At 37.8% G+C, this 24,642-nt stretch overlaps 2 protein-coding genes across 6 annotated transcripts; one reads left to right on the top strand and one right to left on the bottom strand.

The window, feature by feature from the left end:
* The first annotated feature begins 5,056 nt into the window (after positions 1–5,056).
* On the top strand, positions 5,057–20,828 carry kif16ba (kinesin family member 16Ba). Of its 4 annotated transcripts, XM_056765365.1 has the most exons (32): positions 5,057–5,360; positions 6,229–6,298; positions 6,384–6,497; positions 6,912–7,028; positions 7,178–7,275; positions 8,822–8,931; positions 9,021–9,163; positions 9,234–9,402; positions 9,479–9,610; positions 9,704–9,879; positions 9,973–10,038; positions 10,226–10,285; positions 10,367–10,486; positions 10,594–10,645; positions 10,903–11,040; positions 11,164–11,246; positions 11,832–11,920; positions 13,043–13,075; positions 13,404–13,457; positions 13,816–14,017; positions 14,106–14,317; positions 14,394–14,778; positions 16,195–16,455; positions 16,559–16,896; positions 18,591–18,746; positions 18,836–18,941; positions 19,333–19,380; positions 19,712–19,756; positions 19,845–19,967; positions 20,063–20,152; positions 20,475–20,558; positions 20,653–20,828. In XM_056765365.1, exons 1-32 carry the CDS (start codon positions 5,314–5,316, stop codon positions 20,812–20,814), a joined length of 4,083 nt encoding a protein of 1,360 aa, XP_056621343.1. In that variant the 5' UTR covers positions 5,057–5,313; the 3' UTR covers positions 20,815–20,828. The 4 variants fall into 4 exon arrangements, with proteins under 4 accessions (XP_056621343.1, XP_056621349.1, XP_056621355.1 ...); XM_056765371.1 differs by lacking the exon at positions 13,043–13,075; XM_056765377.1 differs by lacking the exon at positions 19,333–19,380.
* A 106-nt stretch (positions 20,829–20,934) lies between these two features.
* ndufaf5 (NADH:ubiquinone oxidoreductase complex assembly factor 5) lies at positions 20,935–24,587 on the bottom strand. 2 transcript variants are annotated; one of them, XM_056765425.1, is made up of 11 exons: positions 24,326–24,587; positions 24,198–24,238; positions 24,053–24,116; positions 23,792–23,839; positions 23,568–23,671; positions 23,442–23,481; positions 22,873–23,070; positions 22,697–22,757; positions 22,532–22,615; positions 22,334–22,416; positions 20,935–22,240 (listed from the first exon to the last, which is right to left on the bottom strand). In XM_056765425.1, the coding sequence occupies exons 1-11, from the start codon at positions 24,503–24,505 to the stop codon at positions 22,178–22,180; spliced, it is 966 nt and encodes a 321-aa protein (XP_056621403.1). In that variant the 5' UTR covers positions 24,506–24,587; the 3' UTR covers positions 20,935–22,177. The 2 variants fall into 2 exon arrangements, with proteins under 2 accessions (XP_056621403.1, XP_056621410.1); XM_056765432.1 differs by having other exon boundaries at positions 23,568–23,668.
* Positions 24,588–24,642: the final 55 nt, after the last annotated feature.

The raw sequence follows: 24,642 nt of genomic DNA, 5'->3' as shown, positions 1-24,642 counted from the left end.
TTTCTTGCACGATCGCAAAATCTTACCTATTAAAGTTACAATATAATACCAAAATTATTCAAAACAGAGCCACCACAAGCGTTACCAAAACCAAGTAACTGTTAAGGTAAACAAAAGCAGATAATGTAGGTCAACCCCCAGCAACGGTACGCTTGTGGTACCACAACGTGATCATAATCAAATATAAGGTTTTTTTCCGTAAGATATATATGCATATGGTACTGTGCTGTTTAATGTATATGTTTAAGTAACACCCACTAAAACTCAGTGATATCAATTGTAAATATGTGACCATGGATCACAAAACCACTCTTAAGTAGCACAGGAACATTTTAGTAAAAGACAAAAATACATTGTATGGGTCAAAAGGATAGATTTTTCTTTTATGCCATAAATCATTAGGATATTAAGTAAAGATCATGTTCCATAAAGATCTTTTGTAAATTTCCTACCCTAAATATATAAAAACTTTATTTCTGTGGGTGGATGGCCTGCTACAGTGCCCCTGATCAACAACGCAATGCCTTTTCTCAATATTTTAACATTTTTGTACTCTCAGATTCCTCCGTTTTGAACGGTTATATCTCAGCCAGATATTGTGCAATTCTAACAACTCATACATCAATAGAAAACTTATTTATTCATCTTTTAGATTATGTAAGCAACTCAATTACGAAAAATTGACCCATAATAGCCTACTGGTTTTGTTGTCCAGGGTCACATATCGTTTAGGCCACATACACACACATACGTTGCGTTCTTAATGACATTCTGTACACATGGATTTGGGGTTATTTACACTACTTCTCTAGTGACAACTACAATCTATAACTGACTTCTCGCAATTTTTAACAAATGCGAAATATTGCGCACACCTACCGACAGGACGAAGATACATAAAGCTGGCTTACCTTTCCGTGAAATGGTGAGCAGTGACGCCTGGTGGTAGAAAGTGTAATAAACCATGTAAGTGTTGATTAAAGTGATAGTTCACCCCAAAAATGAAAAATTTGCCATCATTTGCTCACACTCATGTCATTTTCTTTCCTGTATACATGTTCTGAGGAACACAGAGATTTTTAATTGCAGGAACAATTAAATGGTATTTACAGGTGCCCCAGAACTGTTTGTGTTCCTAAATTCTTCAAAATATCTCACCTTGTGTTCAACAGAAAAAAAATACATTCTTTTTCCTACGGATGATGTCACAGAACTGCAAATGGCCAACATTTTTACAAATATCTATTTTTGTGTTTAACAAAACAAAGACATTTATACAGGTTTGAAACAACCTGGAGGTAAGTAAATAATGAGTGAACTATCCCTTTAAGTGCAATGTAAGTCAATTTGAGTCAAAATTTTTAGATGACTCATTATCTGCATTGTGATCTGTTGTATAGCTACTATTTTGACAATTTTATTTGATCAACCAGGTATTACATTCATAAATAATTTTTCCATACTCCATACTTTCCATCCATTCTGCAGAAGTAGGAGGATGCAGTAATGCAGTGTGCTATTCTGCACAGCAGTGTAAGCAGTTTTAGGCCCGATTCACATTTCGCGTCTAGAACCGCGCGGAAAACGCGACCTGCACTGCGTTCTCCTTTTTTCCCAAAGCACCTGCACATGCGCACTCCTGGCGTCTGTCGTCGCTAAGCAACAATGGGCCACAATAGCCGTCGAGACGAGGAGGTATAAACAAAGGATAAATGGATTATGCACTTAAAAAATAAGTTGCACTAACTCTACTAGATTTAGTTATGCTGTGATCATCTGTGTCTCCATTTTCATTGAGCTCGTCTATATTGGCTGGTTGGTTCTTGTCACATGACCTGCGGTGTGATTGCGCCTTTCTGAAAGTTGAGATTTTTTCATATCGATGTGGCGACGACGCTCATGAAAAAATCAGCGCGTCGCACCGCATGCGTGTCGCGGCCGCGTCACCCCCTATATGTCCTCGCCTGCAGGTTTATTAGACATTCAGAAACACGCATTGCTTTTAATCTCTTAAATGATTTACTTCTGATGTACAGTCAATACATTATCCGTTATCAGACTTGAACATTATTTTAATGGCTATAAAGAAAAACCTAAATCTGAAAAAAATAAATCTGTCACTAACTAACTTGTGTTACTCAGCAAATTGTTCTCAAAATAAAACATTTCAATGACGTAAACTGACAGCACAGTGTTATGGACACAAATGCTCTTATCTAGATGGCACATGACTGGTACAGATAATCAGATAAACCTAATCCACATGTATAGTTTCATCAAAACATTTATGTTTCTGCTTGATTAAGTAAATGATAATGCACAATCAGTGGATGAGCAGCTTTTTAATTAGTGGGTTTTCTTTAGAATTACGGGTTATGTAGTTTAATCGTATAAATCTAAAGAATTGCATGTAGAAATATATGTTCTTGCATTACAACACTTGGGAAAAATGTTTTGTCAAATAGGTTGAATAAAATCCAGGTAATTTGACACTGAAAACATGAAGTGTATAGTATGGGAACTATGTTGGGAAGTAAAAAAAGACAAAAAGGATGAGATTTTTTTGTTGCAGAGTATACTTCACCCAGACACACACTCTTTACTTTTTAAGGAGGAATGGAACACTTAACCACTTAGCACAATGAATTGTGAGAAGTAGGTCTCAGAACTGGACCACACATATGCTGACGTGTACAGGTAAAATTGGATTACAGACTGTAGTGTTCCCTGGGTCACCTGATTATTTACGGCAGCATGGCCTTGACTGACATCATAATGTTCTCAATGAGATCTATCAATAATCAAATACATATAAACTACACAAATGAATTTCTTAACCAAATGTAGTATTTATCCTTATAACAAAGTTCAAATTAAGTATGACTCACTTGTTATTTTTACATCTATTTCCAAACAAATTAAAGAGGGTTTCCAACCTTATGGAGGAAATTCAATTTTGTCAACATTAGTATAAGATGCAGAGCAACTACTGGCATGTCCTTTATAGATTAATATTTAGTATGATGACAGTGTGTCTTTTTAAAATGAACGTGACCATTTTATGTCCATCTCAAGTTTGTAATTCGTTCTTGGGAAACATTTATGGCAACACTTTTAAACACCTTAAAAAAAAAATCTGTCATCATTAAGCTCCAGTTGTTACAAATCTTAATACATTTCTTCGTTCCAATTAACACAAAGATATTTGGAAGAATGCTTCTAACCAAACTGTTCTTGGCCAACATTGACTACTATAGGAAGAATATGGTAGTCAAAAGTGGCCCAAAACTGTTTGCTTTCGTCTTCGTGAACGTGTAACGTTCGTAAATTTTAATGTAAGACTTCCTGCTGGTCTAATCCCTTCTCTTCATTACTGAGCCTATGTAGGACTTCATCAACAGAATTAAAGTTCACCTGTCTGACCGTGCCATTCAAGTTTAGCTGATCCTCTGTTGGACTGTCTATGTCAATATCCTATTGACGCACACAGACACTGGTCTAATTTAGGGATTTCAAGAGTGTCATGACGGAGGGATGAGGCGAGGATTATAAAGGATGGAACTTCACATCCTCTCATGAATGGACGTGTGTGTGAGATCAGACTGAAGCTTGACTGATGTACTTTATAACACTTCATCACGTTTCAAGATCCTGGGAAGAAATGTACTTTTCTTGACCACCAAGCCTGAAAGGAACCCTTGAAAAAAGAATCCTCTTGAAAGAAATTAGAGTGAACTGGAATTTACGTCTGTAGCTTATTTACGCCTGCAGGAGTCATGGAATCGATGTCACATACGTTACCTCGGGCAGAAGGTTTGATGCCTCGGAGAGCTCTGAAGGTCCCCGCTCGTGGGGCCTCCTCACAGTTTGTGGGTTCCACCATCGTCATCCTCTCTTCTTATGCTGTGGCGACTCTAGCCATGAACTTTGGGAAAAAAATCCAAGAACAGCGGATGGGCAGGAAGTCTTTAAAAAACTGATGTGAGATATTCTGGGTTAAACGCTAAACACATTATTAGGACTGAGTGATCTGCGCTCACTTTCATAGAGCACTTTAGTCACGTGCTAATGGCTTGTAATGGAATTAAATATTATGTGAAAATGCCTTATTACGAAGGCATCTCAAATTATACGCTTGATCTGATAACAGAGTCTGCTTGTAGAATCAAGCTATGGGTGTGATATTTGTGGACTGGTGAGCTTTGTACAATATGGCTTGTTAAAGAAACAGGATAACGTAAAAGTATTAGGACGGCAGTCAGTCGTCTAAGTCTCACCAACATCATGTGTTACTAAATAATATTACAATGTCGTTTCTTTATTCTGACTGATCCTGAATGTAATCGTATATAAAGGTGTGCAAAGTAATTATAATAATTTATGATATGTACTCCCCATAATAATGTTAGAATAGGAAGACACTAAATTATGTTCCAAACACTAAAATATATTGCAATTTAGTTATAATATAACTTGATTATAGTACAGTCTCTTTCCTTATTGATAAAGCTATTTGACGATTGTTTGAATTATTTGTTGCTGTGTAAAAGGGTGAAATGTCGTACTTGTCTTGGGGAGCTGTAATTTAAAGCATTAAGATGGCCTGTATAAATAAACTTATATAAAACAAGAAACTAAGGCACTTTTTTATTTTTTCCATCAATCTTTAATCACCTTTTTTAATTTTATATTTAGGTTTTTACAACAGAATAGAACAGAAACAGGTTAGCATAAATGGATCGTGACAGTGTTAACTAAAGCTTGTTAAATAATTATCAGAGTCTTATTATGTGACAAATCAAAAGTAGATTTAGAACAGACCAGATAAGAAGAAAAAATATACTTAATTTAAACATATTTTAAATATTTTGGTGTCATAGAGCACTGTTGGCACAGAGCTGGTAGCTGGCTATAGGGGGGAATTTATCTGAGAGTAACAAATAGAAATTTCACAACTATCTGGATGTTTTCCTTTGCTTTTAAAAAACCCAACTCGACTCCCATACAGCAGGTGGCGGTGTCGCGTCTCCTGTGTTTTCTGTATGCAGCCCGTGCACCAGCAAAGAGAAGGACGTTGCGAATCACTCCGGGAAAATAATACAAATTGATCAACTGCGTTCAGAAGAAATGTGTCTTCTGTTTTCGGGAATCATGAGTAAACCGTAACCGAGCGCGATCGCCTCTCATCACAACCGCATTCGTCTCCTTTAAACGGATTGTACAGCCGATATCACTAGTGTCAGTCACCCGTGAGAACTGACGCGAAGTGTTTCTGTTATTGTGAGAGTCCGGTCTGATCTTCAGGGATGTGCCATGGCATCGGTTCGTGTGGCAGTGCGGGTCCGGCCCATGAACAGACGGTGAGTCACAAACACACACAGTAAACATGTGTACGTGAATTTGTCGCAACAGCTACGGAGCGAAATACATGACAGCAGGAGGGAACACATTAAATGAACACTGGCATCCTTACATAATAACAGCAAAACATGTTATTGCTTTAATATTATTATTTATTATGATTATTTTTAATTGAAGGATTTTTATGACCGTAAATAATCTAATTTGAATCACCATTAAAAATAATTGAATTACACCAAAATCCTTAAGTTATGAGATTTTGGGGCAGTATATGAATTAAAACAGTGTTTGTAGTCAAGTGTCTGTTGTTACTAGCACTGAATTCCTTGTACATCTTCTGGGAATACAGATGATTTTTTTTTCCGAAACATCAGGTGATGTTGGATGGTCCCATAGGTGCAGGACCTGGGAACGTGTATGGGGTGCATTTAATTAAACGAGACTAAATATAAATATATCAAAGTTTTTATGAATAATTAATTTGTTTTTAGATCAAATTTATGATTTAGAGCCGGAAGGTCACTATCAAAGAATCCAAGATGCTCACATAGTGTCCTTAAACTCAAAAGGGGAAATATTTTAACGTCTGAAATTCATGTTAATTTTTCACTTCTACATTTCACACGTTGTTATTCAGATAATGTTATTTACAGCGTGAGTGTTCGTGCATAAATGCGTACATACTTTTCTTCTTAAACAGCTCATGTAAGTATCAAGACCTGAGAAAGTGATTTAAACCAATTGAGCAGTTCAATTAAATTGTCTCCTGTTAGAGTGCATGTCTATGGACTTTACCGGCTTCGCAGTGTGTGTGAATAATAAATGAAATGCATCATTTTTTCATGTAGTATTGATTTTTTTGGACAGGGAGAAAGACCTGTCTGCCAAATGCATTATCGAAATGGAGGGAAACAAGACCTCTATCACCAATGTGAAAGTAGGTGAAAAAACGGCTGTTTCTAAGTGTCAATGATTCACAAATAAACGTTTTCAGACTCATTTTGGGGTTGTTTGTTTACCAGATACCAGATGGTGTGACTGGAGATTCCGTGAGAGAGAGAATGAAGACGTTTACGTATGATTTTTCCTATGACTCCTCGGACGGTAAAAGTGCCAGTTTTGTCTCGCAGGATAAGGTCAGTGGGTATTGATTGTAAAAATGAAAGCCAAGGCTGGTCGATCTCATAAAAATTAGGGGTTTTCAGAACATTTTATTTATATTTTAATATTAATGTGTTGCCATTAAAATGATGTTTATGTAGCAACATAGACTCAAATTGTTTATTAGTGTTTGTTGTTTGGTAGAGGTTAACTTTTAAACAACTGTCTGGGCCCATTTCTCTATAAAAAATAATCAGATTTTTTATTGATTAATCCATTTAGACCTTGTGTAGATTAGTTAAAATTGTGAAACATGACAACATTGTGTCTTTTGTTGTTCAGTGAAGCACTAAATATGTTGGTAATTCAGTGTTGGTTTTCAAAAGTTATCATTAACAATACATATAACTCCATAATTTTGAGTTTGTGGAATATTTATGTGTTTGTAGGTGTTTAAGGATCTAGGCACAGATGTTTTGAAGTCAGCTTTTGAAGGATATAATGCCTGCATCTTCGCCTACGGCCAGACCGGGTCGGGGAAGTCACACACCATGATGGGCATACCTGTAAGAGATTCTTTCTCTGAACTTTGTCTTGAGCATGACACATTTTTCAGCACAGCGATATCTTTGCAGCTCGTGAAATAATATAATTGTATAAAATATCGATCATATCTTATTTGATGTTATATAATTGAATCTTGACCCTTCTGTAGGGTGATGTGGGGCTAATTCCACGAATTTGTGAAGGATTATTCAGCCGGATTTCAGGCATGACTCGAAGAGATGAGGCTTCTTTCCGCACCGAGGTCAGGTGTGTTAGATCAGATCGAAATTAAATGTATAGTTCACCCATAAAAATTAATTCTGTCATTATTTATTAATTCTCAAGTTGTTACAAAACAACCAAACTGTTCTGGGCCACTGTTGACTATCATAGTGGGAAAAATGACAATGATAGCCGAATGTGCGACTGGAACTGTTTGGTTCCCATATTTATCATAATATCTTCTTTTGAGTTCAATCAAACACTACTTTGTAAGTCTATGGTTCCCCAGAACTGTATAGTTTAAACATTCCGTCGCCTTCAAATTATAAGGTTCTATCTGACATTTTGGTCAAAATTGAGTTATTCACATACTTATTTACATTATATCATGTTTTTTTTTAAATGTGTGCATTTTGGGACTTTTTTTAAGAGAACAAAAAGGTTTCATATCCAAATTGAATTATAATTTGGTGCTATAAGGTTATATCTGCAAGATTCAATCAGCCCTTTTAATGCTTATAAGAGGACCAATCAGGATCAGCTTTCTTTGTCATGTGACCGGACTCCTCAGTGACAGGGGAATGTCTGTGCAACACAAAACAATGTTTAAAAGAAACACCCAGGGTTGAACGTTTTATTGATACTCTTGTCAAAGAGAGCATCTCAAACGAAATTTGTTTTAAGTTTTGCTGAGGAGATTAATTTTGTACTTTTTTAGACACCACACTAGCCAGCAGCGCAAGGTTCAAAAATACCTAATTAGACTCTCATAATGCAGTTAATGCCAAATAGTCAACAACGTCAAGAATTTTGATTACAACATTAAACATTATTATGTTTTTTCAGCCATACTCATCTAGTAATATGATCTGTCTCACCTTCTGTGGAAAATCATCGATACAACAATTAGCACGGCCTTAACTATGATTAACTTGAACAAGAAAAAGCATCCTAAAATATATAATGAGTGTCATAAAAAAATGTAAATATATCTTTTTAACACATTATTATACACAAATTTCATGTTTTAACAAAAGATATTAGTACGTTGTTTGTGTTGCTTGAAAGTGTGTGGCTTTAATGAATATTTTGCAGATAGAACCTTATAATTCTAAACCGAAAGTGATTATTCAGAATCAGAAGGTTCTATCTGTGTTTGACCTGTTCCAACAAAAACATATGTTTTTATATCAACAGTAAATATTGATATTGTACATTTGGAATACATTAAGGGTCTCTGTCTTTCTCATGTATGAAAGAGATTTGTTCCTCATATCATTTTTGCAATATGAAATGCAAAAACTTTAATGCTCAATATCTCAAAACTACTCAGACAACATATAGAACCCTATAATTCCAAGGTGACGATTTCTCTATACTGTATAACTTTCATTGTGTTGAGCAGAACATTTGTACTGGTTTGGATCAACTTTAGGTTTAATTAATGATGACAGTGTTTACATTTTTGGGTGAACTATTCCTTTAAGGATCGTCTGTGGAGGTCCGTAATGAAAGCAATTGAAAAAATAATAACGCAAAACGCAGAATATAAATCTTGTTCTTACTGTTGTTTTTTTCGTTGTGTTGAAAGTTACCTGGAGATTTACAATGAACGAGTACGAGACTTGTTAAGGAGAAAGATGGCAAAGACGTATAACCTCAGAGTGAGAGAGCACCCAAAAGAAGGGCCCTATGTGGAAGGTAAGAATAAAAGAACTAGGGTAACCAAAATACCAATTTGTATTGAATATGTATTTGAACATAAAACACATAAAAAAAAAATATTCCAGACCTATCGAAGCATCTCGTGCAGAACTTCAGTGACGTGGAAGAGCTGATGGAGGCGGGGAACATCAACCGCACCACGGCCTGCACGGGCATGAACGACGCCAGCAGCCGCTCGCACGCCATCTTCACCATTAACTTCACACAGGTAACATATCACAGGTTTTACCACACATCGAGGATAACAGAAAGTAACGCAATAATTCCCATCCTCACAGGCAAAGTTTGATGCTGAGATGCCGAGCGAGACGGTTAGTAAGATTCATCTAGTGGACTTGGCTGGAAGTGAGAGGGCCGATGCTACAGGTGCCACTGGAGTCCGACTTAAAGAGGGCGGCAATATCAACAAATCACTGGTCACTTTGGGCAACGTCATCTCTGCATTAGGTGAGTAAGGATATGGTATGAAACTAAATATTTAAACTGTAAAGATATTAGATGTGTTATTGTTTTGTGTTTGTAGCTGATCTGTCACAGGAAGGATTAAACAGTCATCTGAAGAAGAAGCAAGTGTTTGTTCCATACAGAGATTCGGTGCTCACCTGGCTCCTGAAAGACAGTCTGGGCGGAAACTCCAAAACCATCATGATCGCAAGTGAGAGAAGAATTAAACATATTTTCAAACGCATCTACTTTGAGCGACGCACTGCATGAATAGTTTTCATTGTAAAAACCATTTGTTTTTCAGCCATTTCACCCGCAGATGTGAACTACGGCGAGACGCTGAGCACATTACGCTACGCCAACCGAGCCAAAAACATCATCAACAAACCTACGATTAATGAAGAGTCTAATGTTAGACTCATCCGAGAACTCCGGGCTGAGATCGCTCGACTTAAAGCTCTGCTCACACAGGGAACTCAGGTCTGAACTTGATCCTATTTTCGTAAAGGGGTTAAGAACTGCGTCATTCTAATGTACTCTTCTTTTAGTGTGTGTGTGTTTTTGTTTTTTTAGATTGCACTTCTGGATTCCCCCACAGCGTTAAGTATGGAGGAAGAACTACATCATAATGAAGCCAGGGTAACCTACACCCTTTTAAAGCCTCGTTTCCATAGCAACCGATATAATCTCCTCTGTATCCTAGCATCTCTGCAATCACAAAGCGGTTTTTAAATCTTAATGAAATTCAAGACTGGACTGTCTGTTTGAGTGTATAAAAGTAACACACTTAATTCAATTCACATGTTTTTATACCTGTCTGTGACAGGTTTTAGAGCTGACCAAGGAATGGACGAACAAATGGAATGAAACTCAGAACATCCTCAAGGTTTGTGGCAGTGATGAAGGCCATCTGTACTGCTTTGTGTTCATGCATCTGCAAACTCTCATGTATGGTTGTGTTGTGCAGGAAGAAACTCTGGCTCTGAGGAAGGATGGAATCGGAGTGATCTTAGACTCAGAACTGCCTCATCTCATTGGGATCGATGATGATCTACTCAGTACCGGCATCATTCTGTATCATTTGAAGGTAAAGGGTTTGTTATGAATGCGATTGTGTGTTTGTAGTGCGTATTAAATGTAATAATCCGTGTTTGCAGCAAAGTGTGTGATGATTGAATGAATGTGTGTTTACAGGAGGGAAGGACATATGTTGGTCGTGATGATGCTACCAATGAGCCGGACATTAGTGAGTAAAATATGCTTTTGTGGACAGAATTATTCGTTTCATTACTGTTCATCTGTTCAATTTAGTCACATGTGATATATAATATATTGAATTGTCTAAACAGTTGTGTTCACATAGCTCAACTTATAAGTGTATTTCTTAATAACAATTTAATAACTTTCATGATGAAAACATAATTACACACAGTACATACAAGTATTTCTGGAAACTAGATGATAGTAATACTCGATATTTTGTGTGTGTCTATGTGTGTGTAGTTCTTCATGGTATGGGTCTGGAAAGTGAACATTGTTTGATAGAGAATCAGATTGGTAGGGTGACTCTCATCCCTCTGAATGATGCTCAATGTTCGGTCAACGGAGTTCAGGTCACAGAGCCCTGCCAGCTAAACCAAGGTTCTTATTACAAATATTTTTTACATTATTTTTACAAAAAAAAATCTTTAATAAAAGAAAGTGTAGAGGTGATGTTTTCATTTATTTTTTTTAAACCGTAGCTTTTTGTATTGTTTTTTTCAGGAGCTGTTATTCTGCTCGGCAGAACCAATATGTTTAGATTCAACCATCCCAAAGAGGCAGCAAAATTACGAGAGAAACGAAAGGTGAGTAAAATTTTGATTACTAAATTCATGTTGTACAAAACTCTTATGACAGTCGTTCTTTAATAGACACTCTGGCTGTGGAATCAGACACTGTCAAAAGCAAAAATTAAGCTTAAAAGCAGTCCACGTGTTCTGTAGGGTTATATGTTTTATCTAAACGATTTTTTATCGTGAATAGCAAATACATTTCGATCTGTCTCTCACACACTCTTTATTTTAAATGCTTGTGTGAACTGATTGTATTAACAAGATTTTGACAAGATTTTGTGATTCCCAAAATTGTTCTTAAAAATGCCTAAAAATAACCATTGGAGAACATTTTGATGGTCATAAATTAACCATTAGAGAACTTTTATTTTATTTTATTTTAGGCAACATTGTTGAAACGTTATATAATAGATGCAAAAAATAAACCGTAAAAATAACTTTTACAGTTGGTTCCCGAAATAATTGAATTAGCGATCTGTTCTGTCTTTGCTGGATAGCTGCATAAAAACTCTTCAAAATGTATTTGAGTTTCACCAAAAACAAACATAACAGTATTTACATAACATTATTTAACGTAACATTGCTGTTGTTCAACAGAGTGGCCTCCTGACAAGTCTGAGTTTATCTATGAGTGATCTCTCCAAATCCTGTGAAAACCTCTCCACAGTCATGTTGTATAACCCCGGGTAAGTCACCCACCACGCGTGCGAATAAACGTGTGTTTGAGAGCGTGTGATATCTTCCTCCCGAATCCTCTTCCTCAGTCTCCTCCATATCTTCCTTACCAGGAGCCTCCTCTTCCCTCCTCTTTCCACCCTCCTCTCTCTCCATGCCCTCCGACACCATTGCTGGTACTCCGGATGTTGCATTAAAATACAAACTCCAGTCCCCCACTCACCAGTACACACTAAATATTAACAAAGGATGCAGTATGTATTTGTGACTTTGTTGAGATCGACCAGTAGAAATGTAGGATAAAGTGCATGTATGTCACATTATTTCTGCTTAAGAGTGCCTTTTAAAATAGTGAACAATAAAGATTGTTGATCAAATATGGTTGGAGACTCTATTAATCGGTCACAATCAAAATTTAACAAAAATAGTGTTCCGGGTGACCTGAGTTCGAGTCCAGTCATGTGGTCCTCACTTGACTTCTGTTTCCCTGTCTTCTCCATTTTCTGATGTCTCTTTACTAGTATGTTAAAAAACTATGGAAGTAAAAAGACTCAAAACAGACATTTTGAGCATGCCAGATTTTGGCAAGAATATTTTTGGGTTACATTTGTAACCTATCCCCAAAAAATGCTTGCTGTAAGAGGAATCGACGAATATTGACTGCAACAGTCCATCAAAATATAGCCACTTGTTTTTTACAGTTTCTTCTTAACGAATAAAAATAATTAAAATGTTTTTTTTATAAGTTATTGATTGAAAATATTGCAATAGAAACTATATGCGTTAACAGTCATTATTATTATTGGTTTCATTTTCTATATTGATGCATCCCTTTTAAACAATATAGCGCATGTTGGCTTTTGCATTTAAAGCAGGTGCGTCTGGATCATGCATGTCAAATCAACTCAAAGCTTGACCCTGACAGTTCCCTCGTAATGCCGATTTACAGTTGCAGGCAATAATCTTCAACATCATCTCAAATCATTTTAAAATAATTTGAGGCCTACCACTGCAGGAGTGAATGTAGCTCTGTCATAACATCCTAACACTTGGGTTACCAAAATATAAAATAAAACTTAATGTGGATTAGTTTGGTGATGTTTTTTTTATCTTTCTGCACTTGTTTGTGGCAGTCTCTTCACTGAAAAGGGACCCATCTTTCTCAGGTAGAACATAAACACACCACTAGTCTGAAACTGTCGTCTCTTTATTTGAATATAAGTCGTCGTGTTTGTAGGTTTGGTCTTTCCATTTCTCGTCCATGCTTGTGAGAAGTGATTTGTCCCCTCATGCCTCATGATCATAACACTTTAGTTAAGCGTGTGTCTTCATCTGACTGCTTGTTTGTCTCATGTTGTGTAACCTGCAGCATGTGCTTGTAGCTGCGATGGAGTTCATGCCGACCTTCATCTCGTGCACTGACAGGAGTTTGCTGTGGTGTGTGTGTGAATGTGTTTTTTAAGGGTGGAAACTGATTGTGTTGTTGTGTTTCAGACTGGAGTTTGAGAGACAACAAAGGGAGGAACTGGAAAAACTTGAAACTAAAAGGTTTGTCATGTAACCACAAATTCAACAACCATTAATTCATGCAAATCATATCAAAGAAAGAGTAACAGGTGAAGATGAAAGTTATCTTATAAGAGTTGAACATTGTTTTACATTAAGCAGCTCAAATTTTAAATCAAGATATGTTACAGGTTACATCCTGAAATATCTTCAAAAATAAGGTTCTTTATCTTATTTGGCTATTTTCTCTTTGTATTTGCACATTTGTTGATGCACACAAAACATTATTTCTAACAAATGAAAGAAGTCTGCATTGAACACCTCATTTTATTGTCATGGATGATGTCACTGCTGAATCCGGCCAATCACTATCCTCACCTCTGACTCTTTGGTGCTGTAGGCGGATGATAAAGGAGATGGAGGAGAAGCAGAAGAGTGAGAAGGCGGAGCTTGAGCGCATGCAGCAGGATGTGGAGTCTCAGAGGAAGGAGTCTCAGCAGGTGCAGCTGCGCATACGCAGGCAGGAGGAGAGTCTGCACAGACGCAGTCAGGATATCGAAAGCAGACTCCGAGACTTGATCGCTGAGAAAGAAAAATTCCAGGTGAGACTGGTGATCAGGAAGTGATCAAGTTTTATGATTGGCATTTATAAGCATTTGAAAATGCTAAACCAATATATGTTTTATGCAGGAGGAAAGACACAGGGACCAGAAAGAGCAGGAGGAGCAGAAACAAAAAAGACATCAGCTAGAGCATGAGCAGCTGGAGGAGGAGGTGCGGAAGGGAGAAGAGAAAGCTCAGGCCCAACGAGACCGAGCAGAACAGACTGAGCTCTTTCGTGAGCTGGAGCGCCTCAAAAGAGAAAGAGAGGAGCAGGCTATCAAACTCCAGCTCGAGCGCAGGTGAGACAGTTTATAATATAATTTATTGTGGATCTTATTTCTTGAAACTGCTAAAACAAATGTCCTGAATGTCCAGACGTCTGGAGGAGCGAGAGAAGGAGCAGTTGAGCCTGGTCAGTCGTCTGGAGGAGCAGCTGAGGGAGCGCAGTGAGGAGGCGGCCACCCTGCTCACGCCAGACGAGGTGCATCATCTGGAGGAGGAGAGACGGACGCTCGGTGAGCTCAGGGAAGAGCTGCTCCGTGCGAAGGAGGCGCATATCGACGGAGAGGATGAAGGAGGGGAGGAGGTGCGTAGGAGAGCGCAGGAGCGATACGAGCAGTTCAAGCAGGCACAGGTGGAGGAGCTGAGTTTGTTGGAGGAGTCGCTGGTCGAGCAGAGGGACAGGCTGGAGCGAGAGGTGGACAGCGAACGGACGTCGCTCGGGCTGCTGCTCCACACGCACAGGGACAAACAAAGACAGGTAGAAGTGCCTTTACACTGGAACTAGAAGAAATGGATTCTTAAGTTAGAAAATAACGAATAGTTTTTTGACAGATTAAACAAAATAATCAAACCTGAATTTGACATTTTTACTTTGCTATTAATTTCATAAAATAGAGTCCCATTCCTGAAATATTCATTGTTCTGTTAAAAATGAGTCAGGCAAAAACTGATTCATTACTTATAATTTAATTAAAAAAGATTTAAACTTGGAAAACAACAAATCATTTTTACTTTATTTAATTTTTTGTATTGAAAGATTCATTGTTTTGTAAATATGAATCTACAAAAAGCAGCTTCATTATTTTGATGATTATTTTAGTTTCTTTCCTGAAAAAGGAATCCGTTTTTTAATTTTTCTTCTTTTTTTAACATAATATGGGAACAGATTTTTTTTATTTATTTATTAAGCATAGAAAAACTCATTATTTATTTTTTATTTTAGTTGTGACTGATGGGCAATTCCAACGTTATGGACGTGACATTTCGCGTTATTGACCCGAGATAAAAAAGCTCAAAGAATAAATTAGTTACGAATATATTGAACCATCTGTTTATATTTTACTAAACCCTTGTTGATAGAGTATAAACATAAAAACATGTCAGTCTATGAACAAATTTTCTATTTTAAAGAAGGGAAATAAACGTTATAGATGTGACTAAAAAAGGAAGCAGTTTTTGGGAGACAACAAACTTTGTAGGATTTCTGTGAAATAAAATGCACAATCCTGAAGCAATAATACCCAATGAATGGAGAAGGGATGACTCTTAATAGAACATAACATAGTTACTTTATTTTAACTTTCATGTGTCCACTTATGAGGTATATGTAGCATTATGGATGTGACAATCCTGAAAATTGCACTTACCTGACTATGAAAAATCATGCACTGAAAATAAAACAAATGCTTAACATATTTGAAGAGAGATCTCACATGGGTATCTGAACCACCGAATGTGAAAATCTTTGCTGTAACCATAGTAAAAAACATTGTTTTAAATCTATTTTTTCGTGGTAACGTTGAAATTTTCACGGAATTGCCCTGATACATTATTTATGCTTGTTTTTTGGCTGATTTATTTCTTACAAAATAATGTTTCCGTTATTGGCAGAATCCTTGTGTAAATGATACATTTACCAAAATGTAATTCTTTGCTTTGAAAGTAATGAATCTATGAAAACATTGAATCAGTTTTTGTTTAGTTTAGTTTTATGAATACTTCACTACTTACAAATGAATCTGTTTATAACTAATTTATTTTTTGCAAAGTATTGATTGTTTTTTTACTTATTCATCATTTACATATTCGCAGTTTTCAAGGTCATTTTGTAACCACAAAGTAATGAATCAGTTTGCTCTGGTTTTAATGTGTCTCTTTCGTCTCGTCCCTTCAGGTCCATGATATGATGGAGCGTGGCTTGCAGGACGTCTCGTCTCTGAGTCAGGAGGAGATTCTTGTCCAGCAGGCTGAACACATGTTGCAGCATAAAGAGAAACAGTTGATCTCTCTGCGTGAGAAGTATCTCCCTGCTGTATCTGAGGAGCGCCAGAGAGCTATCGAGCTGCTAGAGAGGGTGAGAAGAGGAACAGGGTCTCCTCTGTCCGACACCAGTCCAGAGGAAATGGACAAGGACCTAGATGAGATGCTGTATCAGGTAAAGAGATTTGTGTTTTTGAGGTGCGTTATACCTTAAACACACAATGAAGGACTGCCTAAAATATTTTATTCTCTTCTTCCCTCTTTTTTCTCTATTGCAGGTAGAGAAAGAGCTGGAAGAGAAGGAGGAGCGCTTGTCTCAGCACAGTGCCAGCAATGAACAGTTGCAACAGTTGCAGCAGACATACGAGTTTGCGGCGAACGTGGCCCGTCAGGAAGAGAAGGTTCGGCGGAAAGAGAAGGAGATCCTGGAGTGGAAGGAGAAACAGCAGCGGGAGGCTTTAGAGCAAGCAGTCACGCGTCTGGAAAAAAGACACTCCGCCTACCGCAGAAGCCTCAGCCTTGAACCTGAAGCCGAAGGACCCCGCAGGAGGTCACAGTCTGCACTGGGACAAAGCACTTTCAGGATGTCAGGAACACAAGACCTGGACCAGGAGAGGTGTGTTGATTTTCTTTCTGGTGTTTCTTTCAGTACAAATAGCAAAAAAAAAAAGATAAAGATACATTTGCTTGGGAACAGGGGCGGACTGGCCATCTGGTGTCCGGGGGCATATTCCCGGTTGTAAATAGTGTAAATTTACTGTCCCCTAAAAATAACTTAACACACAGCCATTGATGCCTAAACCGCTGGCAACAAAAGTGAGTACACCCCTAAGTGAAAATGCACTGTTGCCAGCGGTTAAGACATTAATGGCTGTGTGTTGACTTATTTCGAGGGGACAGCTAATTTACACTGTTATACAAGCTGTACACTCACTACTTTACATTGTAGCAAAGTGTCATTTCTTCAGTGTTGTAATCTAGATTAATCTAGATTAAAATGGCTCATTTGAATTCTGCCGAAGGCATTCAGAATATGTGTGCTACCCAAATAATGACTAAAAGTAAGTCTTTGAGAACGGGTATCTCAAGCCAGGTGGCGCATTAGACCAGGGGCTCATCTCCTGTTTCCAAAATGCATCACAAACTGCTTGAGAAAGCTGTTCTACTATGATAATTGGTGATGAAAATTAAATTATGTTCAATAAGATGTACTTGTGTTTACTTTCGCATTAGCTAAGGGATGATTTGCGTTTAGGTGGTACTTGAGACTGGAAGAGCTCCTACAGTACATTTACATTTAGTCATTTAGCAGACGCTTTTATCCAAAGCGACTTAGAAAGAGTGAGGGAGCAACAAGCGATATGTCATAAAGGAGCCATAATACATTGGGTGCCAATGCAAAGTTACTGGTTTCAACTAAAGCTAGACCTGTTGAGAGAAAGTGTTTTTTTTAAACCAATTCCGCATTGCACAAGGTGCAAACAACCTTAGTCTTGTCGATGTTTCCATTGGCAAGCTTCTTAAAAATTAATATTCCCTGAAGCAAACCCGGCGGCTTCATAGCTGCATCCATGTTAGCACGTCACGTTTGATGTTGTAATTTCACAGTAACGTTATGTTGTGTTCAGACCAAACGCGAATGGCGTGTCAAGCGCGAGTGATTTATATGTTAATGCAAAGAGCCAATAGACCAACTTGCTGCGCGAATCGCGCAAATGAAGCCCTGTTTATGAGATGATGAGGCGGCGCTAAGGACGCGAATGAAGCCCTGGTTATGAGATGATGAGGCGGCTTCTGCTTCCGCGAATGACGCGAATCATGCGAGTTGAAATAATCGTTCTCGCCCCGTACAGTGCAGTTAAGCTGGTATACATCCGCGCTAAAATATCAAGGTGAAAGTCATCATAGCTTGCGTAGTATAGGCCCAGCTCCCAACCCAACTTTGAGAATAGATTAACGGCGACATTTTTTTTTATCGCGCGATAAGAGTCTCACTGCGTTAACGGCGTTAACGGCCCACCACTAATATATATATATATATATATATATATATATATATATATGTATGTATGTATGTATGTATGTATGTATGTATGTATGTATGTATGTATGTATATATGTATGTATGTATATATATGTATGTATGTATGTATGTATATGTATGTATATGTATATATATATGTATATATATATATATATATATATATATATATATATATATATATATAATATCATTTAATATATTTGGGCGAAGTCCAGAAATCCAGAAGTTCTCTCCCATGCTCTTATTGGTTTTCTGGTTGTTCTCAGGATGGAGAGAGAGATCGCACAGCTAAAGCAGAGGATCAGCGAGTGCGAAGCAAGTGGGCGGAGTCTAAGCGTGAGCAGCGAAGAGAAAACTGTGAACCAGTCGCCCGTCAGCCCCATACCGAGTCTTCCCGCAGTACTGTCGCTAGGTGACGAGAGGTAGTGTACATACATCCAAACATTCATTTTTTCTGTACTAGTGTTTGCTGTTTTGGTAAATATCAGGATTTGCTCTTCTTCCACCTCAGGGTAAACGCACTTATTGAAGAAGAGGTCCAGCGGAGGCTACAGAAACTAAACCTGCTAAATAGAGAGAATAACAACACTCTCTCATTGTCATCAGACTCACTACAGGTATGGAAAGTTACTTAATGAACGTGTCTCCCACAATTAATAACTTTATACAGGGACAGTTCACCCAAAAATGACACTTCTGTCATCATTTGCTCACTATTATGTCAATCCAAAACTATATGGCTCTTTTCTTCTGTGAGCCACTAGGCTGTAATTCTTCCAAACTTCTTTATCATTGTTTTTTAGAAGATTGTCTTAAATGTTTACATTTTAAGGCTGCAAAAATTATGAATTTCTCAAGTGTTGAAAAACCTTAAAACAAAGATTTCTACAATAGTTTTATCATTTAGTGCAGCTTGTGTTGCAGAAACGACACACTTCACCTTTAAATTATAATTCTATATTGTACAACGTTTAACAAGACTCACAACAAAGCTGTTTAACTCTTCAGGACGAGGATCAGGATAGTGAGGGTAGCTCTGTTAGATTGACGGATGAGGTAAGCACAGGCCTCAGCCAATCAGCGCCTGATTTGCATGCTCCAGCCCTAATTATTTGCATATATCCCTCACAATCTCTGATCTCAGTAGATTGGATATTTCCTCTGTGGTGTTTAGCTCTGGTAGCATGCTGCCCACCTGTCAATTCTCGCGTAGATGCTTTTTACCCTGAAGCCCTTAGCTGCACTGAAACCTTCTGTCTTTGCAACTTCATTGTAATGGAGAATCACAAGCAAGAGTGTGCCTGCTAGCCTTTGATAGCAGCTATTGTAAATTCTGATTTTTCAAGTTATCTTTTTATCTCTAGTTAATGCTGTTTTATTCTTTTAGGACAATGATAAAAAACGAATCGACCCACGCAAACTGAAATATAAGGTATGGTCTTATGGTGTGTTTGCTTGTTATTTCATTGCCAGTTTATGAAATGACATTTTCTGACTGGAAGATCCTTGTCTTTTCACAGCGGCAGGTGTCGAAACCTCTGGATCCGAGTCCAGACTGTCTCAAAAATCCAGTGAAGATCAGCATTCCCCGTTACGTCCTGTGTGGACAGGGCAAAGATGAGCACTTTGAGTTTGAAATCAAGGTTTGCCTGCGTTCCTACCACATATCTGCATGTGTGAATGAAGCATAAAGTCCATCTGTGATGTCTGACAATTGTTTTCTGTTGTCTTTTTTAAGATCACAGTTTTGGAAGAAAGCTGGACGGTGTTTAGAAGATACAGTCGTTTTCGTGAGATGCACAAATGTCTGAAATTGAGATATCCTGAGGTACAGCCTGCATGTACATGTAATATGAAATACATTGTGTATTGCCTATTATTAAAGGTCCAGTGTTTAATTTATTGGAGGATCTGTTGACAGAAATGCAATATAATATACATAACTATGTCTTCAGAAGAGTATGAAGACCTTACAAAATGAAACGTTAGGTTTTTATTACCTTAGAATGGGCTTTTTCTATCTACATACATTGCAGGCCCCCTTGCATGGAATTTGCCATGTTGTTTCTGCAACAGCCCTGAATAGACAAAATGCACATTTCGTATATATCTCCTTTTTTCTAATATTCCTAAATATTCTCTTGCTGTAGCTTGCAGCTTTGGATTTTCCTCCCAAAAAGATATTTGGAAACAGAGATGAGAGAATGGTCGCAGAACGGCGTAATCAGTTAGAGGTAAATCCCACAAATCCGGCCATCAGTTCTGGATACATTAACAACCGGGTTTTGTTTAATATAAGGTGTTGCTAACATCTTGGTCTTTTCCCAGCAATACCTGCGGAACTTTTTCCATGTGATGATGTCACCGTCCTCGTCTTCTCCTCTCAGGACAGAAGAGTCTGGACTGCAACTCTCGAAACATGCGGTGTGCAGCATCTCACATTTCTTTAAGAAAGGAGTTTTTGACTACAGCAGCCACGGGACAGGCTAACACGCAAGACTCATGCAAACTCGACACAAACTCAAATGAGACGCATACACTGTCATTGAAATGAACTTCAAGAAGCTTTCTAAAATATTCACATTTCATGAAATCCATATAATGCCAAAATCAATTGAACTGTTTTCTTTATTTTGCTAAGATTTGAAGATATGAAGCATGTCTTTGTTTTTGCACTACAGTGATAATATAGAAGCAATTCTTTTGAATTAATGATATGAGGTTCATCCAGATGCTCATAAGCATACTCAGGAAAGCTGAACATTATAACTTGAAAGAGAGGGGGCTATGTAAAAAAAATGTGTAGTGCCTTGTAGGCAGTAACTGAGCTTTATGTGTGTCTAAGAATGAGAAATGTGGAACTGCTGCCATAACCTGCTCCAAACATCTTATGTTTACACGGGACCAAGGGGTCTGTAACCGAGCAAATCTTTTAGCTGCTATTAGCATTTTGTAGTTCACCATGTTCATACACCGTTGCTTTCCTATGGATTCAAAAACAGCTAAAGTTATGTTTTCTATTCTGGCCTCTGATTCGTTGGCTAAAATATAGAATCTACAACCGTTCACGCGAAAATGATTTACTCGCTTGTCATAAAAGACGGTTTGGAATGGGTAAATAATGACAGGGTAACCTAACTGCTTGTGTTGTGTTATGTATTTACAGTATAATCATCATGTTTTATAACCACTAAGAGGTCAAAGCTCAAAGGGATGAACTCTAATCGTACATGTACTGCAGGCTAATGTCTTCCAGAAACAACAGATGTCACCATTATCATCCTTTACTCCGCTCACGGCCCCTTGACACAGATTAAGGGCTTTTTAAGTAGAATATACACGGGTGACTATGTAACCTGAGAAAACATTAATGTTGAACACTATAAAGCCATATGTGAATGAAGAATGTTTGTGTAAATGAGTTGACTGTCGTGCAACATTAGACAGTTTGATTTTTGGAGTAGATGCACACTAGAATGAATGTGAATTTTTGTTTTTTGGACTTGGGATCGCAAGTATGATGTATACATTTTTAAAGGAGTTACATTTCATTTCAACTTCATGTTTTGGTTTACTTTTTATTTGTTGAAACTGAATAATCATTTGTGAGGAACCTTATGGTGTGAATCTATTTCTCTTTAATATTTGCTTCTTTTTAAGAAAATAACAAACTGTGTAGCATCATATTTTCGAGTATAGTGGCATTTCAAATATACATTTTGTTGATGCAACATTTCTGTATAATCATGTACATTTCAGTAAAGCAGATCCAAACAGGACGGGCTGATTTGAGGTATAAATGCATCTTTCCGTCTGAAGATTTGACATCAGATTTTTGGTAGTCGGTCTGAATTTAGCCTAATTTTGACAAATCTTCAAACGAGACATTCGCTGAGCCCCTCTTTGCTGGTTTTGCCTGTAAAAACGAGGCAGCACAGTCAAAATCTCTTCGCCTTAATTAGATCAATGTGATTGGTCAGAATAGAATAGCAAATGAAATGCAAAGGACCTGAGACTCGTGAGGTTTCCAGCCAATCATGTAGAGGATTTGAAACGTAGCTGGAACATACCCATCTTCACTGCCATACATTTCTAAAGGAAATAACATTGAAGAGAATTACAGAAAGGAAGGAAGAAAAAAAGTAAATTGAGATTAAGCTCATTACAATCTTTAACTGATCTAAAATCCTTAAAGTGTGTGATGCACCTTTATAAATGGCAGCTGCTGACAGTATGGTGTCCCTGTGTAAGAGTGACTTTCTGTTCCACGCACAGTTACTTTCACCCATACCTAAAGTGCACAGAATGCATGTAAATGCCCCTTCTTTCCATTTTAAAATATATTGAGGATGAGAAATGACATTGAATTTACCTTGTAAATCAGTCATGACTTCTAGAATACAAGGATAATGGACCTGAACCTCATCAATGTCCTGAAATACAAAGAATTTGTTAAAAATTTCAATAAAATTTTTTAAGGAACATTCTACTAAAAACACCAAACCAACATTATTACCAAAATAAATAAATGAATAGTCATCCACTGACCACGGTGAGCATGTTGAAGCCTGCTTGGCCCAGCAGGTTACCAAGGTCGGTGACGGCAGTGTAGGGTGAGATATGAGGAGAAAACCCTCCCTCCCTCTCCAGCTCAGCTAACTGTAGAGAACACCGCAGTTCGAACAACGTCTCGCCACCAAGCATTGCTCCAATAAACACGCCATCTGGCTTCAGCACCTGATGGATCTAATTGTTGAAAAAGAAAAAAAAAATTGGTTGATATTATGGGTAAAGGGATAGTTCACCCAAAAATGAAAATCTGTCATCATTTACTCACTCTTAGTTTTATTAAACCTGTATAAATTGCGTTGTTCTGGTAAACATAAATGAAATACTTGGAAGAATGTTCTGGGGCACTATTGACTACAACAGTAGAAACAAATCTACTATGGTGGTCAATTTTGCCCAAGAACTGTGCAGTTACCAAGTTCCTAAAAATACTCCTTTTGTATTCAACAGAAAAGCAAAACAATTTAAGGGTGCGTAAATTATGACAGAATTTTCATTTTTGGGTGAACTATTCCTTTAAGAGGAACAGGCATTTTCTGGCTTCATACCTGTCTCAAGGCACCAGGGAGATCATTGATCCAGTGCATACTAAGAATACAAAGGCAGGTTTATAAGTGACCGTCTTTAAGTTTGTATTTTTATACATACCATGATGCATAGGGGCTGTACGGTACCTCATGCTGCTGAACACCAGGTCAAATGTGTTTTCTTTAAAGGGCAAGAACTCCTCATCTGCCTGAACAGAGTGAGTAGGAATCTCACATTCTTTCTTCTTCTTCTGAATAAAATGAGGATAAAAAGTCAAATGAAGATGCAGTCAACAGAAGGGATGTCAATTATACAATGATCTAGATGTACATAAAAAAATGAAGCTGTACAAAAGCTCCCGGTGTCCTACCAAAGAAGAATCTGAGATGTCTGTCAAGAAGAGACGTCCAATAACATCCTGAGAAGAGAGATTTTTGTTTAAATCTGTCTCCAGTCCCCATTCACATTCATTGTGTGTAGAAGAGCAAACATTTTGTCAACATATCATGTGTTTAATAGAAAAACAAAATCATACTGGTTTTCAATAACATGAGGATGGGTTAATGACAACAAAAACATCACAAGGGCGAACTATCATTAAAGAGCGCTGTATCTTTAAGAATGGATCTACCTTACTCAAATACTCCGCGATGTGACTCTTCCCACATCCCACATCTAGAGCCAGAGGAAAAGTCCTGCAAAGACGTTTAAATCACATTCAATTCTTCACATCTCATCCCAAGACTTAATAAAATGTCTGAGTAATTGTGAATGACCTTGAGACGTCATATATTCTGTCTGCCAATCTGCTGCCCACCTGCAAAGACAACCCAAACACAACTCACACACACAGTTGCGCTTCTTTTAAAGCCACACGCACCCATCGGAAAGAAAACCATCTCACCTCATTTTTCAGGTAATCGTATTTGTCGCTGTCCGGTAAAGACGATGACCATTTTTTCTGTTTCCGCTTCATGCTCCTGTCAAATACATTCATAGCTCCTCCCTGCATTGAGGACAAACGCCTCCATCCCGCCCCACACAAACGCTGCAGAGATCGGAGGCTTTGCGGGTTGACATTCATTCTTTCTTACACATATATTCTGTCAGACTTTAAAAGGCATGCTCGTGCATCTTAAACAACGAACGCAAGGGTGTAGTTTTGTGTCATTCAATAGAGAGATCTGAGAAAAAACGCGGAATGGATCGAATCCTCTGGAG

This window comes from Triplophysa dalaica, chromosome 2 (genome assembly GCF_015846415.1).
Source record: "Triplophysa dalaica isolate WHDGS20190420 chromosome 2, ASM1584641v1, whole genome shotgun sequence".
Lineage (NCBI taxonomy): Eukaryota > Metazoa > Chordata > Actinopteri > Cypriniformes > Nemacheilidae > Triplophysa > Triplophysa dalaica.
This window is presented reverse-complemented; position numbering and strand designations above follow the sequence as displayed.